Below are 15,253 nucleotides of genomic sequence, written 5' to 3' on the forward strand. Positions count from 1 at the left end.
ACGCTGGTACACTCACATTGTTCTGAAAATGCCCCCACACCATGTTCACCTATCCTTGTGAATTAGCATCGGACCACGGTTAATTTTCAGACACGGGTCATGCACATGACCAATCACTGCTACTTCCTAATGTAGTGCCTTAATCCTGCAGTTCTTAGGCATCAGAACAAAGCCATGGGGCGGTTTTGCCAGAAAACCACATCCAGGGAAATCTCCGTAGCACTGGACGCAGGATACGGGCGGGGAGGCTGGGATACAATGAGAAAATAGCCGGGCTGCTTGCCAGAAACGGACATAACTGCCTCTCCCTCCCAGTTTCTGTTACTGGAGGAAACGCGGTGATGGGGAAGGGGAAGAAAGGCATCCAGGCTGCCCCAATTGACCCGGTGCGCCATTTGCGCAACCTGCCACCCGAGGTTGTTTTCTACGCTAACTCGAGACTGTGCCCGTCTTTGTGAATGTGGTGCTGCACTGCGGCGCTGCTTCGCGTCAACCAACCGTACCTCGTCCGCCTCCTCAGCTCTGTGCCCGCCCCTTTCTCTCCTTGTGATTGGCTGCCTTGGCAGAGTCTCCCTCGGCGATTGGTAGCCGGCATGCTAAGGAGGGTTTGGCTGCGCGCTGTGTAATAAAGTTAGTGGGGCTGTCTCAGTACGCGCTAGAAGCGGCGGTGAGTTGGTCCGATCTCTATGGAGGTGACGGAGGGAAGCGTTCGGTGGCTGCTGTGGTGACTCGGAGGCCCGTCCTGCCATTTACGCTCTCCCCCCCTCCCTACCCCAGCCCCGATCCCCGGCTCCCTCTCCCCCTCCCTTCTCTCGCCTCTCCCCAGCCCTCGCCGCCGCCGGTCCTGGGGACGCTGACGAGACTCTAGGGAAGGTGAGGGGATCTCTGTTGTCGGTTAAGGTGATGGGTTGCGGGCGGGCGGCGGCGGAGCCCTCTCTGCTGGTACCTATGAGCGCTCCGGAGCCGGTATTGCGGGTGGGGAAACGAGGAACGCTACCGGGACCAGGCTGCCGACACGCAAAATGGCCGCTGCCTAAAACGGCCGCCATCTTGTCCTCGCTGCTGCACGTTCGCTCTGAGGCGCAAAATGGCGGCCGCCGCCGGGATCCCGGTTCCCTCAGCCGGCGTCTGGGAAGGCCTTGCCTTTGTCTGAGAGCAGCCGGCGTCGCGCGATGAAGGTGCGACGCCGATGTGCTGCGGCGTCTCTTCCTAACCTATTCATGCGCTGCAGAAGGGCAAGAGGGAGAGTAGTACCTCTGGTGGTTCATTTTCGGAGACCCCCCCCCTCCTGTTCTGTGGGACTGGGAGAAACGCCGCCGCCAGCCCCACCCGGCGGCCCCCTCATCTTAATACGTGTCTCCATCTCCTGCTGCCCGGGAAAAGTCCCGTCCCCCGCCCTTTGGGCTCAGTCAGCGCGGCGGCTGGCCGCTGGTCGAGTTATGTCTGGCCGCCGAGAACAAAGAGCGGGCCTAGTCTCCGGATGGGCGCCGAGCCTGCAAACGGGCGGTGCCCTGCGGCCCGCGGGGAGGGAAGGGCCGGGGGTGGGTTGGGGAGGACGGGGTTTGGGGCGGGCTCGTGCCTGTTGGGGGATCGGGTGGGTGGGCCGCTTCCGCAGCCTTTTGTTTGGCAGTAGCCATGCCGTCTGGTCTCGCCTCCCTCGCACGCGGTTTTAAGGCTAGGCCGCCGCCTTGGGAGGACGGGAGCCACGTGTGGCGCTGATGTGGCGCTACATGAATGAAGGCTCCGATTTCGGCTTTACTCGGGAGTAAGCCTCCTGGAAGCCAGATGGGGCTATCCAGGGCGGAGAGCCTAATGCTAGGTGTCGTAGCAAAGGAGCTCCGTTTGAGAGTGTCTACAATGGTTTCCATTCTCTGTTGGGGGGGGGTAGAGGTTTTATGACCTGTTGTCTGTTACTTTCTCCTCTTTTAAGTTTAAACCGTTCATATTAAACATATCCTCTGTAGACAGACTTGATGCTTGGTTCTCATAAGGCTACAATACAGGGTATTAAAAATTAAAATACAATATGTAGTTTTTCTTGTGTGTCACTTATCGAGATTCCTGGATTTTGAAGAGATTTATAATGCAGACTTTGTTTTGAATTAATGTGCGCAAAATATAGATGGGCAGGCAGTAACATTCTAGGAAATTAATCAGAGTAGATGAGAGATCTAAGTTATTGACAATATATTGATATATACTGCAGTCTTAGACATGTCTGTTCAGAAGTAAGCCCTGTTGAATTCAATGTGACTTACTTCCAGGTAAGTGGAGTTAGGATTGCAGCTTTGGGCTTTAACTCTTAATCGTTTTTGTTTTGCTAGTGAGACTTTGGTAATCAGAAACTTACAATGTAAACTTTGATTGTCTCCTAGGTTTTGTTTTTCCCTATCCTGTCAATTTATTATTCTTTTGAAGATTCTTCATTGTCAAGCCGCCAAAGTGGAGAGTGCGATTGCAGAAGGGGGTGCTTCTCGTTTCAGGTATGTAAAACTAGATTTTATGGTGAAGTAGATGGAAAAGCAAAGCAGCTTAATTGTTAATGCCTTCTGTTATTTAACAACCTTGATCTGCAGTTGGAAGCAACAGTGCAGTCAAATGTACATGGCAAGTAGTGGTATTACACTAGTGCAACTGAACCGTTCAGGGCCTTATACAAGGGAGTCTAAGGCATGGGGAATAGCAGCCAGCTTGTTTGTCAACAGGGTTACTCCTTTCCTCCCCTGTTAATAGTGTAATCAAGATAGGCAAGACCTGTAACCCACAACTCACATGGATATAACTGTCAGAAAACCATACAAAGGGGCACAAGAAAATAGTACTGTGCCCAAGCCACTGAGCAAGATGTTTCTTCCCCTACACTAGTCCCACTGCTGGAAAACTCCTTGGGTTGGTTGGATTCTGAAATACTAATCCAATACGTTGCTTTTGTTGCAAAACAACTCATAACTAACTGTCAAACGTTGGGGACTTTGTTTCTAATAGTGCTTCTTCGGGCGGAGGAGGAGGTAGGGGTGCACCTCAGCACTATCCCAAGACTGCCGGCAACAGGTATGTCAGCTTAGTATTTTGAATACTACCTTGGCTGTGGCTTCATGAAATGAATGAGAAACTACATTTGGGGATATTGAAGAAAAGTTGAAACATAAGGTTTAGTTTGCAAAGCTGTTAATTTCTCAGTCTGGTTGAGTGGTAAATTGGAAAGAAAACTAATCAGTGTAGCAATCACCAGAAAAACTTAAACCAGGAATTATTCAAATGATACTTCCGTTCCACATCGGTTGATATGTTACTTGTGAGATCCATGCTGCTGAAGAAGGTGGAGTAAAAAAGAAGGAAAAAGGAGTGGTAGAAATGTCATCCAGTCTTGAAAGCTGGTCTTGGTGGATTGTAGTTTTAAGTTGAACTTAAGTGTCCTGAATTAACACAGGAACATATGAGTTCTAACCTTTGATTCTTTTGTTTACAAAATAAAGCGAGTTCCTGGGGAAAACCCCAGGGCAAAACGCTCAGAAATGGATTCCTTCACGAAGCACTAGACGAGATGACGACTCCGCAAATGACAAAGAAAGACACGATGCAATCTTCAGGAAAGTAAGAGGGTAAGTTCTGAGAAAAAGGAACTGTGAGTAGAAGCCTATGGCCAAGAATTGGCTGATAGCTACAGATCAATATGTGAAATGCACTTCCCGATGTGCTGCTTTTTTTGGCCGTTTGTTTTAAACCATATTTGGTTAGATCACAATCCTGCAGCAATTACTGGCAGTATTCCCTGTTGGACACTTGGATCAGGCATGCCCAAGTTATGACCCACCAAGGTGAATGCAGCTGATCTTGAGTGACCTAGGATGCTTGACAATCATCTTGACACTCAGTTTCAGGCAGAAAGCAACACTAGAAAGCTTTTACTGAGCTGCTGCTGGTTTAGGGTCAGGTTGGTGGGTAAAAACAGCATGTGTTGGCATGGTGTAGGCCCTAGATCTAAAATTGTTGTGCCTTCAGGCATCCTAGCCCACAGTTCTGAAAGCTGCACACTTTGAGGTTGCCCATACTGTGCCAGACTTAATCTTCCAGTTTTGCCCCAGTCCCACATTCTCCTTGGCACTTGCATTTAGTAGTTTCATGTCTCTGCCACCCATGGTTTATTTAGATTATTGCTTCTTCTGCATGACCTTTGTGCGGTCTATTAAATGGATTCTGTACCTGTGCCGAGACCCATCTAAAAAACTTAAAGCTAGCCTAGAGTTTTGACAGGTACCCCATCTGTCAGGCACACAAAGCAAGGGATGTGCCTCCTATCTTACGCTATTTTGACTGCTTCAATAGTAGGACTGTTCAGAGAACTGCCATCACCTACTTCTGACTACCTATGGTGGGATTCACCTAACCAGGCCCGTCAGTGAAGGCCTTTTGCAAATACTTGTGCTTTTGCAATGGGGTTTTCTCATTTCACATTTGTCTGCATGCCCACTGGGCTCCGAAAATTGAGACATGGGTTGGAACAAACTCTAGAACAGTGCACAGGAGGGAGAGGGGGATTGTGAGCGTGTGGCATTGAATTCCAGCCCCTATCTTTTGATCTAATTCTTTTCCTCCTGCCCTTAGCATATTTCCTGGCTTTAAATGTTGTGAAGGTTTGCCCAAGTCGTCTCTTGCTTGTTTCAAGCTATATTCATCTGTCCTTACTATAGTTTTGGTTTTGTTATCTGCTATACTCCCTTGCTTCACTATCTTTGTAACTTAGTTTTCTTATATCCTTCACTGTCCTCAGCCTGTCCTACCGTGGGGTTATAAACCAGCAATACTCATGTTCCTTCACAGAAGTTGAACTGTAATCTACTTAGTTTTTGAGTAGCTCTGTATTTGGTGCCACCACACCGCCTCAGCGAGTTGATGATGGAAGCTTTATTTATGTGAGCTCAGTACAAAATAGATAGAATACACAATATGTTTGCAACTTTTCCTGCAAAAATTGCATTGGAACACAAACTGTTAGGAAAAGCTACTACTGGCTATGGATTCCTAAACAATTTTTAAAGCCACCTATAATAGACAGAAGGGACGGTGGCGCCGTGGGTTAAACAACAGAGCCTAGGACTTGCCGATCAAAAGGTCAGTGGTTCAAATCCCCGCGACAGGGTGAACTCCCGTTGTTCGGTCCCAGCTCCTGCCAACCTAGCAGTTTGAAAGCACGTCAAAGTGCAAGTAGATAAATAGGTACCGCTTCAGTGGGAAGGTAAACGCCGTTTCCGTGCGCTGCTCTGGTTCGCCAAAAGCGGCTTAGTCATGCTGGCCACATGACCTGGAAGCTGTACGCCGGCTCCCTTGGCCAGTAAAGCGAGATGAGCTCTGCAACCCCAGAGTCTGTCACAACTGGACCTAATGGTCAGGGGTCCCTTTACCTTTATAATAGACAAAGCTATAAAAAAGGGGGATTCTGCAGAGATGCTTATACAGTTTCCTTGTTTTGTTTCCTTTCAGCATATTAAATAAGCTTACTCCTGAAAAGTTTGACAAGCTATGCCTTGAGCTCCTCAATGTGGGTGTAGAGTCTAAGCTCATCCTAAAGGGGATCATACTGCTGGTAAGTGAATATACACTTATTAGAAAAGTTATGATTAAAAAAAGTAATTGTTCTACCATATAATGCAGGTGTAACGTGGTGGTGGGGGAACAAGCTTGAAAGTTACACATCTAGAACAGCTTTAGCACTGTTCCTCGCTTGATCCAGATTGGATAGAGTCCCTTATCTAATGTCCATTAAAGGGGATAGCAGGAGGACTCAAAACATCACAGATCTTTTCATCCAATCCAGTTATGCTTCTGTTGTGAAATAAAGGTGTTCTAAAGAGGAACTACACCCCAAATTAAATTTCTACAAATGGCAACTTTGGGTCTGGTCAGTGGTTGTCTGAGCAACCACTGTGTTTGCAACCTTTCTTCACTTAGCAAGTAGTGTTGCATTTTCATGAGCTGATACAATGATCCTTGTGACCACTCATAGAAGAGACTTAAGTAAACCAGATTAGTTTGTAATTTGACTTGCATAAACAGAAAATGGTTATAACCCTTTTATAACTATTTGAGATGAAATACTATTGTAAACAATTTTAGTTCTTGGGAACAAAAATTTTCAGGTTTTTATCATTGCACTATCTTACATCTTGAGGAACAATTCTTGCACTGTATTGGAGCAATGAGTGTAGCTCCACAGCAATATCCCAACCTCTGCATCCAGTTCTATAACAACATTGGATGGAGGGGGAGGCAAGAGTATGGTTATCTGGTATCCCACAACTGTCCTCGCCAGTTGAGAAACAACAAAATAATTTGCCTAGTATGGGGCACTGCTAAGGCAGTCTGGCAACCAGTCAAATAAAAGCCAGCTCTTTGCTTCTCTTACTCATTGTGGGATCCCAGAGTTAGGGTATCTATGGGTGTGTGCTACAGTCACATCAAAGTAAGCCTTGTGTCTCGGAATTTAGTGAATAGTCAATATGCTTGCATTGCACTGATTGCTAACATTGGAAGGGGGTAGGGAAAGGGTGGTGTTGAACCTGCAGCTGTGCACTTAGCATATCATGCACAAATGAAGCAACATGGGATCTGCTGGTGAAGAGTTATTTATACTCTGGTTCTTCCAAATAATTCAGGAAAGCCTTTTTCTCTAGATCGTAGACAAAGCCCTTGAAGAGCCAAAATATAGCTCGCTATATGCTCAACTATGTCTGCGACTGGCAGAAGATGCACCCAACTTTGATGGCCCATCAGCAGAGTGTCATCCAGGACAGAAGCAAAGCACAGTGAGTACAAACGTCTGTCAGACTAATGCCAATGTGAGAATTAGTTTTGTGTAACTACAAGGTGTTAAAGTATTGCCTTTTTATTTCCAGACATTCAGACGCCTCTTAATTTCTAAACTTCAGGATGAATTTGAAAACCGCACCAGAAATGTTGATAGTAAGACTTCAAAATAATTTTAATGTAATTCCTGTTTTGCTTCATATGTTATACAAACAGAACAACATCTCTTATCTCTCTCTTTTTTAAAGTCTATGATAAGCATGATGCCCCCCTCCTCCCCGAGGAGGAGGAACAGAGAGCCATTGCTAAGATCAAGATGCTGGGAAACATCAAATTCATTGGAGAACTTGGCAAGCTTGATCTTATTCATGAATCTATCCTTCATAAGTGCATCAAAACAGTAAGTGGTCTTTTTCCTCATTTAGGCAGAAAATTCTAATTATATGTGGAAGAATAACTGGTAACATATTACATTGATATTTAGTTTAGTGAGATTTTATGTCACATGTACTGAAATGGTAACAAAAAACGAGTTAGTAGGTCAATTTTAATTTTTTTGCTTTAAAAAATTCAGCTTTTGGAAAAGAAGAAGAGAGTCCAACTCAAGGATATGGGAGAGGATTTGGAGTGCCTCTGTCAGATAATGAGGACAGTAGGACCTAGACTAGACCATGCAAAAGCCAAGGTAAGCATTGCCTAAATTGCATAGGTTTGTTGCTGTCTTGTAGTTTTTATGTTTATGCTCTTAGGAAACAGTATAATGGTTTTGTGTGCTGTTATTTTATTTATGGCAGCTTATTTTATACAGAAGTATTGCTATGTCAGTCTGGAGTAGACATTGATGAATTTGCACTGTAAAACGTTCAGTAGTAAATAACTGCTTTACAGCAGGACTGTTAACTAGGAAAAATTGAAGGCCAGAACCAAGACATTTCCTCTGGTCTTACTTAGACTTGTACGTAGAATGTTCTGGTTCCAATCTCTGTATAAATTTTAAAGAAGCTTGCTTCTGATGATGTATGTTGTAAGCCCTTCACTTGAATACACATTGCAAATTTCTCTCAACAGTCCTTAATGGATCAGTACTTTGCCCGTATGCGCTCCTTGATGATGAGTAAGGAATTGCCGGCAAGGATTCGTTTCCTGCTGCAGGTAAGAGCATAAAATTGTTTATTTTGGCAGGTTATGTATTTTTGGCATATATCCTTAAACTTAATATTCTGTTTCTTTATTATTTAAGGATACTGTGGAGTTGAGAGAACACCGTTGGGTTCCTCGCAAAGCTTTTCTTGACAATGGACCAAAGACTATCAATCAAATCCGTCAAGATGCAGTGAAAGTACGTATTTATCTAGGCAAATGCTGTACTTAGGTATGTGGCTCAACAGACATGCTGCTGTCTGGTTGAGGAACCCTGCTGAATAGGATGAGCTGTGGTATTGGGAACGGGACGGTGGGGGGTATTACCTGAAAATCGGATGAAAACTGATTCCATGGGCAGAGCTCACGCTCTAGTTGTCCCCACTCAGCTACTGGGAATCAGCTGTGCCGTGTCACCCCATTTGGCTGGGGTTACTTGACCTTTGGGGTGGTGGGTTACCGGCCGCAGTGAGGAGAGGCAGGGAGGTTTGCTTCTATGAGACTTTATTACATGTGCTTATATCTGGATCTATCCCAGTGGGTATCTACTTATCATAGACTTGGGATCTCCTGTTTTAACTTAATTACATAATTTAACATTTTGTTTTTAAGGATCTGGGAGTTTTTATTCCTCCTCCTATGTCTCAAGGGATGAGAAGTGACTTCTTTCTGGAGGGACCGTTCATGCCACCCAGGATGAAACTTGACAGGGATCCACTTGGAGGGCTTGCTGATATGTTTGGACAAATGCCTGGTAATTCCTTCAACTTTAGGAAGTAATAATATCTTTTCAATGCACTTTATGTAGCTATGTTAAGATACTGTAGGCTGATTGTTTGTTTGTTTTTATTAAACAGGTAGCGGAATTGGTACTGGTCCAGGAGTTATTCAAGATAGATTTTCACCCACCATGGGGCGACATCGGTCAAATCAACTTTTCAATGGCCATGGGGGACACCTCATGGCCCCTGCTCAATCCCAGTTTGGAGAACTAGGCAAATCCTTTTTGAAAAATCCAGTAAGTGATCTTAGTGAAAGCAATACTACGCATCTGATTCTTGCAAATTCCTCGATAAGAAGGATAAATAATTTAATACGTTGCTTAATGTTAAATAAGCTTCACAGAAGGCTCTTAACAATTAATTCTTTCCTACTCAAGTAGTAGGTTCCAAGGCTTTCTGTTCCACAATTGATAAAACTAAAATTCTGCCATCATTTGTCTGAAGTAACTATTGTATCTTATGAATCAGCATTAGTGGTTGTAAAGATTGAGCTGTGAACCAAAAAGTTTCCAGGTCATGTTTCACCTCTGCCATGCTTGAGCAAGCCATTGCATCACACATATTTATACTCACTATTAAAATGATCTCCAAAGTAGCTTAACATACATTACTTCCTTGCTTTGAAATGAATTGTTATTATCTCTTGATAGCGAAGATAATACTGACCTTAACAGTATTGTTGTAAAGAATGCACGTGAAGTACTTTAGACACTTAACACTATATAAAAAGAGCAAGTACTGGGATGTGGTGGTCTTCATCTCCCTTTCACTCTCCTTGAAAACAGGGGCAAAGCCAACTATACCATAATCAGAATCAGGGACTTCTATCCCAACAACAAGGGTCGTCCAAGGATATGCCGCCACGGTTTTCTAAGAAAGGACAGCTTAATGCAGATGAGGTATACACTTAAGTCTGAACAGACTTGGTCCTAAATGAAATGCCCGATGATTATAAAAAGACGCGTTATTATGAGGACGAATGCTGGAACTCCCTCCCTAACTTCTGCCTCTTAACTTTTTTCTCTTTTTTCTCTTTCCGCCTGCCCCTTTTCCTCTTCTTCCTTCTCCCCTCCCCCGGGAGTCTCCAGTGTCCTGTGAACAAGATTATGAGATATGAGGGCAATATGTTCATAAAGAAAGAGCAGTTGAAGTACACTGAAAATTTCAGATAATGGTTGGGGGCATAAAGGGCCATGGTAAAATGGCATCTCCCTCAAAACTAGTTCCCTACTTAGTCATGCTGTTGCTGAGGCTTATTAAATGCTTGTGGATAACGTGCAACTCTCACTACAACACTAACAGAACTCTTGCTACAGAATTCTTAACCTCCTCTCTCTCTCCACAGATTAGCCTGAGGCCTGCTCAATCTTTCCTAATAAACAAAAACCAAGTGCCAAAGCTTCAGCCCCAGATAACTATGATTCCTCCCAGTGCACAGCCACCACGTACTCAGACACCACCTTTGGGACAGGTAAAGTTACCCATGGATGACAGCTGTGGTTAATGCTGGGTGGAAAGTTAGAGAATTATGACCACTTGCCTGGAGCATGTGGAATGCTGTCTCCAGGGAGGCTTGCATGGCGCCTTCATTACATATCTTTAGGCACCAAGCAAAAACATTCCTGTTCATGCAGGCATTTGACAAACAATCTATGGCCTTTTAAGCTATGGCAGGGGGAGTATCGCTTTTCTTAACTATTGTGTGTGCTGTTTAATATAACCCACCCAGATGAAGATGATGGTATAGAAATTTTAATAGTAACCTGGCAGCCCACTACCTTTAATGTGGCTGTGGGGATTGAGAACACAGTATCCTGAATAAGACTCCATAAGAGAGTTGCAGCTTATGTCTTCAGCAAGTCTGTCCTTATATTTAAATGTTCAGAAGACCAAAAGCTTTTACAGCAGGACCCTTTTCTCCCCATGCTTGCTTGTTTGGGAGTATGTTGAAGTAAACTTGGAGACGTCTCTTGTGACCCTAAATTATGGAACTCGCTTTGCCACAGAGGTGTGCATGGTTTCCATGTTGTAAATTTCCAAGCATGTTTTAAAAACTTGAGCTGCTTCCCCCCTCCTTCCTCTACCATGGGAAGCTAGATCAGTTTGTTGTTTGCAGCTGGCCAACCCCTTAGATAATAGTTATGCTTCTGTGTTGGAGCGTTTCCATACTGTTTTGCACCACCTTGGGTGCACCCTGCCCACCAAAGGTGACTTTTAAATGATTTTTTTGAACAGAACATGTGTGTGATTAGGCCTAATGGAAAAGTGGTGGCTTTCATTGTGGGATTTTGGTCCTTTGTTGTGGATACTCTAGGAAGTTTGGGCACAACACCCTGCTAGTGGGTCCATGCCCGTTTTGAGAGTTGCGTTGCCAAATAACTCAGAGTTTGAATCCAGCAACTTAAATTGTTTCTGAGTAAATAACACTTTGTCACTTGTTTAATTTTCTAATGAGGGCTTTTTACTTTTCAAGCCACCTCAGCTTGGTCTCAAGACAAATCCACCACTTATCCAGGAGAAACCTGCAAAGACAACTAAAAAGCCACCACCTTCTAAGGAAGAGTTGCTCAAAATGACAGTAAGTTTCACTAAGTATTCTTGTGCAGGCAGCTTCCAGCTTCCTATGGCTGTTACAGGAGTGGGCTTTTTGTTCTGTTTCATGGTCTAGCATGGTTTATTTGTGTTTTTAACTGTGTTATAAATCACTTTGAGACCTTTGGGTAACAAGTATAATAAATAATGCTATCATTATTAAGAGCAAGCATTTTTCTCTTTCAGGAAACTGTTGTAACTGAATATCTGAACAATGGAAATGCCAACGATGCAGTCAATGGTGTGAGAGAAATGAGGGCGCCAAAACACTTTATCCCTGAGATGCTAAGCAAAGTAATACTTCAATCATTGGATCGATCAGATGAAGATAAAGAAAAAGCAAGTGCTCTGATCAATTTACTTAAGCAGGAAGGGATAGCCACTAGTGACAACTTCATGCAGGTACTATATTTGTGATAATTTTGAGCTCTTTTGTGGTCTCATTATATATATTGTGTTTTTTAGTCATTTGATTAAGCATCTTTTCCCCATTCATATAGGTGATCCGTGTCTTAAAACTGAGTGGGACCTCTTATTTCAGTGAAGGGGGATCCATGGATAGGTTGTTCTGTCCACTTCTCACTCTACTGGGCAGGCTGATGCAGATTATGATACGTCCCCCTTCATAGCGGGATGGACAGCCCATCTCCTTGAGTACTTCCAGTCCAGATCTGCTGCTCTGTGCTCTCTCAAGGATATTCTGTTGTGGACTGTGTAATGGGCAGAGCCATAAACAAAAGTCCTTCCAGTTCCAAAAAAGGTGCCATAAAAAGATTGGATCAGGAACAACCCTTTAACCTCAGGGCCGGGGGGAAAGTGCAGCCCTGTAGGCCTCAGCCTGGCCTTTGGGGCTCTTCTCCAGAAACACCACCTTCCCAAGTGGCCCTATTCTATACCTGGCTGAATTGTGTCCTTAAATTATCATAATAGTTCTAGATTGGCTCAATGGAGGTGTACAGAAACCTAAGTTTTGTGTAGCTATACAAAAATTACATCCATAGCCCTGCCCGCTTTTTTTTCTTTTGGCAAAATGGCATTTGGCTCCCAATGTGAATAAAGCCCCCCCCCCCCCCCCCGGTTTTAAATGGCTTGGAAACTAGTAGGAAGGAAGGAACTTGGAGGTGGAAGCATGTAGCAGGCTCTGGATGCCCACTTGAATATTTGAGATCTCTAGACTTGTTCTTTGTTTACATTGTTTGGCTGCCCTAACGTGTGGACATGTAATAAAAAGATAATGAATGCAAACAATTTTTTCTTTTTTTTCTTTCAGGCATTCCTAAATGTATTGGACCAGTGTCCTAAACTGGAGGTAGACATCCCTCTGGTAAAATCCTATCTAGCACAGTTTGCAGCCCGTGCCATAATCTCAGAACTAGTGAGCATCTCAGAACTAGCTCAACCATTGGAAAGTGGCACCCATTTCCCCCTCTTCTTGCTTTGCCTTCAGCAGTTAGCTAAGCTACAGGACCGTGAATGGCTAACAGAACTCTTCCAACAGAGCAAAGTCAATATGCAGAAGATGCTGCCTGGTAAGGGAACAAAATGTTGTTTCATTTATTTTTATTTTTCTAAGACTGTAACTGGGCCTAATAAATAAAAAGTTGGGAAATAACACATTAAAGACTTAACTCTTCAAATTGTGAACAAAAGCAGGGATGGCCACAACATTGGGTTAGGTGACAAGCCTGAATGTTAATTTGGATTTTTTTAAAATAATTTGTTACAGAGATTGACCAGAATAAGGATCGTATGCTGGAGATCTTGGAAGGGAAAGGACTTAGCTTCTTGTTTCCACTTCTAAAACTGGAAAAGGAGCTCTTAAAGCAAATAAAGTTGGATCCATCCCCTCAAGCGATCTATAAATGGATTAAAGACAACATTTCACCGAAACTTCATGTAGATAAGGGATTTGTTAATATTTTGATGACCAGGTAAGATGCACATCTTAAAGCAGTTCTGTACCATGAATGTCCTTGCTTTAAGTAGGTGTGCTTTATAATATGTGGGGTTAATATTGGGGTTCACAAATCTCTTAAATTCATAATTTATATCAAGGAGTCCTTGTTAGTCTTTCGAGATATAATGCATGTCTTGTTGCAGGGACAGTGGTTGTCTATAAACAATTGAGTCAAACATATGCTATTGTTTCAGTTTCTTGCAGTATATTTCTAGTGAAGTAAACCCACCTAATGATGAACCAGATTCTTCATCTGCTCCTTCTAAAGAGCAGTTGGAGCAAGAAAAACAGCTGCTTCTTTCCTTTAAGCCGGTAATGCAGAAGTTCCTTCATGACCATGTTGATCTACAAGTGAGTGCCCTGTATGCGCTCCAAGTGCACTGCTACAACAACAATTTTCCAAAAGGTATGGATTCAATCTTCTGTTTCTCCATGCAGGAGAAAGCCCTTGAGCCTCATCTTGTTATGTGAGGTTTTGGGGAGAATTCTAGCAAACATATGCACTGCAATCTGCACTATTGGTGTTTTAAAAAAACCAGAAAAAAATTGTTGTGCTTGGTTTGTTTTTAGGCATGTTATTGCGCTTCTTTGTTCATTTCTATGATATGGAAATCATTGAAGAAGAAGCTTTTCTGGCATGGAAAGAAGACATTACTCAAGAGTTTCCAGGGAAGGGCAAAGCTTTGTTCCAGGTAAACCATCTCTTTGTAATCTCTTAATTTGCTGCTACAATAAGTTCTATAGTTAGAATTTTTTTGAAGTATTTGAACCCTGTAAAGCTGGCAAACGAGGGCATTGGAATCTGCCTTGCCAACAAATTCAAAATTTTGATTTATATAAAGCTAAAAGGGTAAAATGATTAAATTTACTTTTCTTTGACTTGTAGTATGTGGTGATTTAATAACGTGCAGGGCCAGTCTCCATGAATATGCGATAAACCATTTGTCATTCTTGACTGTTAATGTTATAATGGCTTAATTACAGGTAAACCAGTGGCTGACCTGGCTGGAAACTGCTGAGGAAGAAGAATCTGAGGAAGAAGCTGACTAAACCAGCCAAAGCCTTAAATTGTGCAAACATACTGTTGCTATGATGTAACTGCATTTGACCTAACCACTGCGAAAACTCATTCCGCTGTAATGTTTTCACAATATTTAAAGCAGCAGTAGGTCAATAGGACTTGCTTCTGCATAAGGGTTTTTGTAGTACGTCTTAATCATAGTCTACCATAAAAATATTTTAGAGTATATTTAATGTTTAGATAACAGTGTATTAGCAGCATGCAATAATTACATCATAAGTTCAGAAGCAGTCTGTGTAAGGATCTTCTTTGATGCCAGTTACCATAGGCTGTTCGTTAGAAATCTGAATAGCAACACTGAATACTGTAGAAATGCACTTTGCTCAGTGTAATACTTGAGTTGTTGCAATATTTGATTATCCATTTGGTTGTTACAGAGAATCCTTAACTGTAATCGATGGTGGTTGCCGTAATAGTATATTGCCTGTATTTCTACCTCTAGTAATGGGCTTTATGTGCTAGATTTTAATATCTTTGAGCCTGGGCAAGTGCACAAGTCTTTTTAAAAAGAAACATGGTTTACTTGCACAAAATTGATCATTTTGAAGAGGTGGATAAATGCCCTTGGAAGTGGTCTTTGTGGGTGTGAAATAAAATGGTGAGAAACTGAATTGGTCCCTATTATAGTATTGAAATTAAGTCTACTTAATTTATCAAGACATGTTCATGCCCTGATTTTATATACTTGTATCTATCAATAAACATTGTGATACTTGAATATCTGTTGAAATGGCTGCTCTTTAAAATTTGTTTGCCAAAGAAAATAGATATTGAAGCTGGAATTGCTTGACAGGCTTTCTGAGTGGTCCCCATCTTTGTGTAATCTGAATGAAGACAAACATGCTTTGGGGTGGTGCACTAGCATGCCATAATGCATGCTTTAGAATAATATATAGG

General features: G+C 42.9%; 1 protein-coding gene across 1 annotated transcript; it reads left to right on the plus strand.

Moving 5' to 3' along the window:
• Positions 1-1,730: 1,730 nt before the first annotated feature.
• On the plus strand, positions 1,731-15,074 carry EIF4G2 (eukaryotic translation initiation factor 4 gamma 2; the record flags this gene model as incomplete). The annotated part of the gene is made up of 22 exons (XM_081175312.1): positions 1,731-1,765; positions 2,376-2,483; positions 2,986-3,051; positions 3,477-3,602; positions 5,482-5,584; positions 6,672-6,803; positions 6,894-6,960; positions 7,053-7,204; positions 7,379-7,489; positions 7,873-7,956; positions 8,045-8,143; positions 8,557-8,698; positions 8,802-8,962; positions 9,512-9,625; positions 10,072-10,197; positions 11,200-11,304; positions 11,505-11,720; positions 12,589-12,847; positions 13,045-13,249; positions 13,470-13,681; positions 13,846-13,967; positions 14,260-15,074. The coding sequence occupies 22 exons, from the start codon at positions 1,731-1,733 to the stop codon at positions 14,323-14,325; spliced, it is 2,811 nt and encodes a 936-aa protein (XP_081031438.1). The 3' UTR covers positions 14,326-15,074.
• Positions 15,075-15,253: the final 179 nt, after the last annotated feature.

This window comes from Podarcis bocagei (genome assembly GCF_964188305.1).
Source record: "Podarcis bocagei genome assembly, chromosome: 1".
NCBI classification, from domain to species: domain Eukaryota; kingdom Metazoa; phylum Chordata; class Lepidosauria; order Squamata; family Lacertidae; genus Podarcis; species Podarcis bocagei.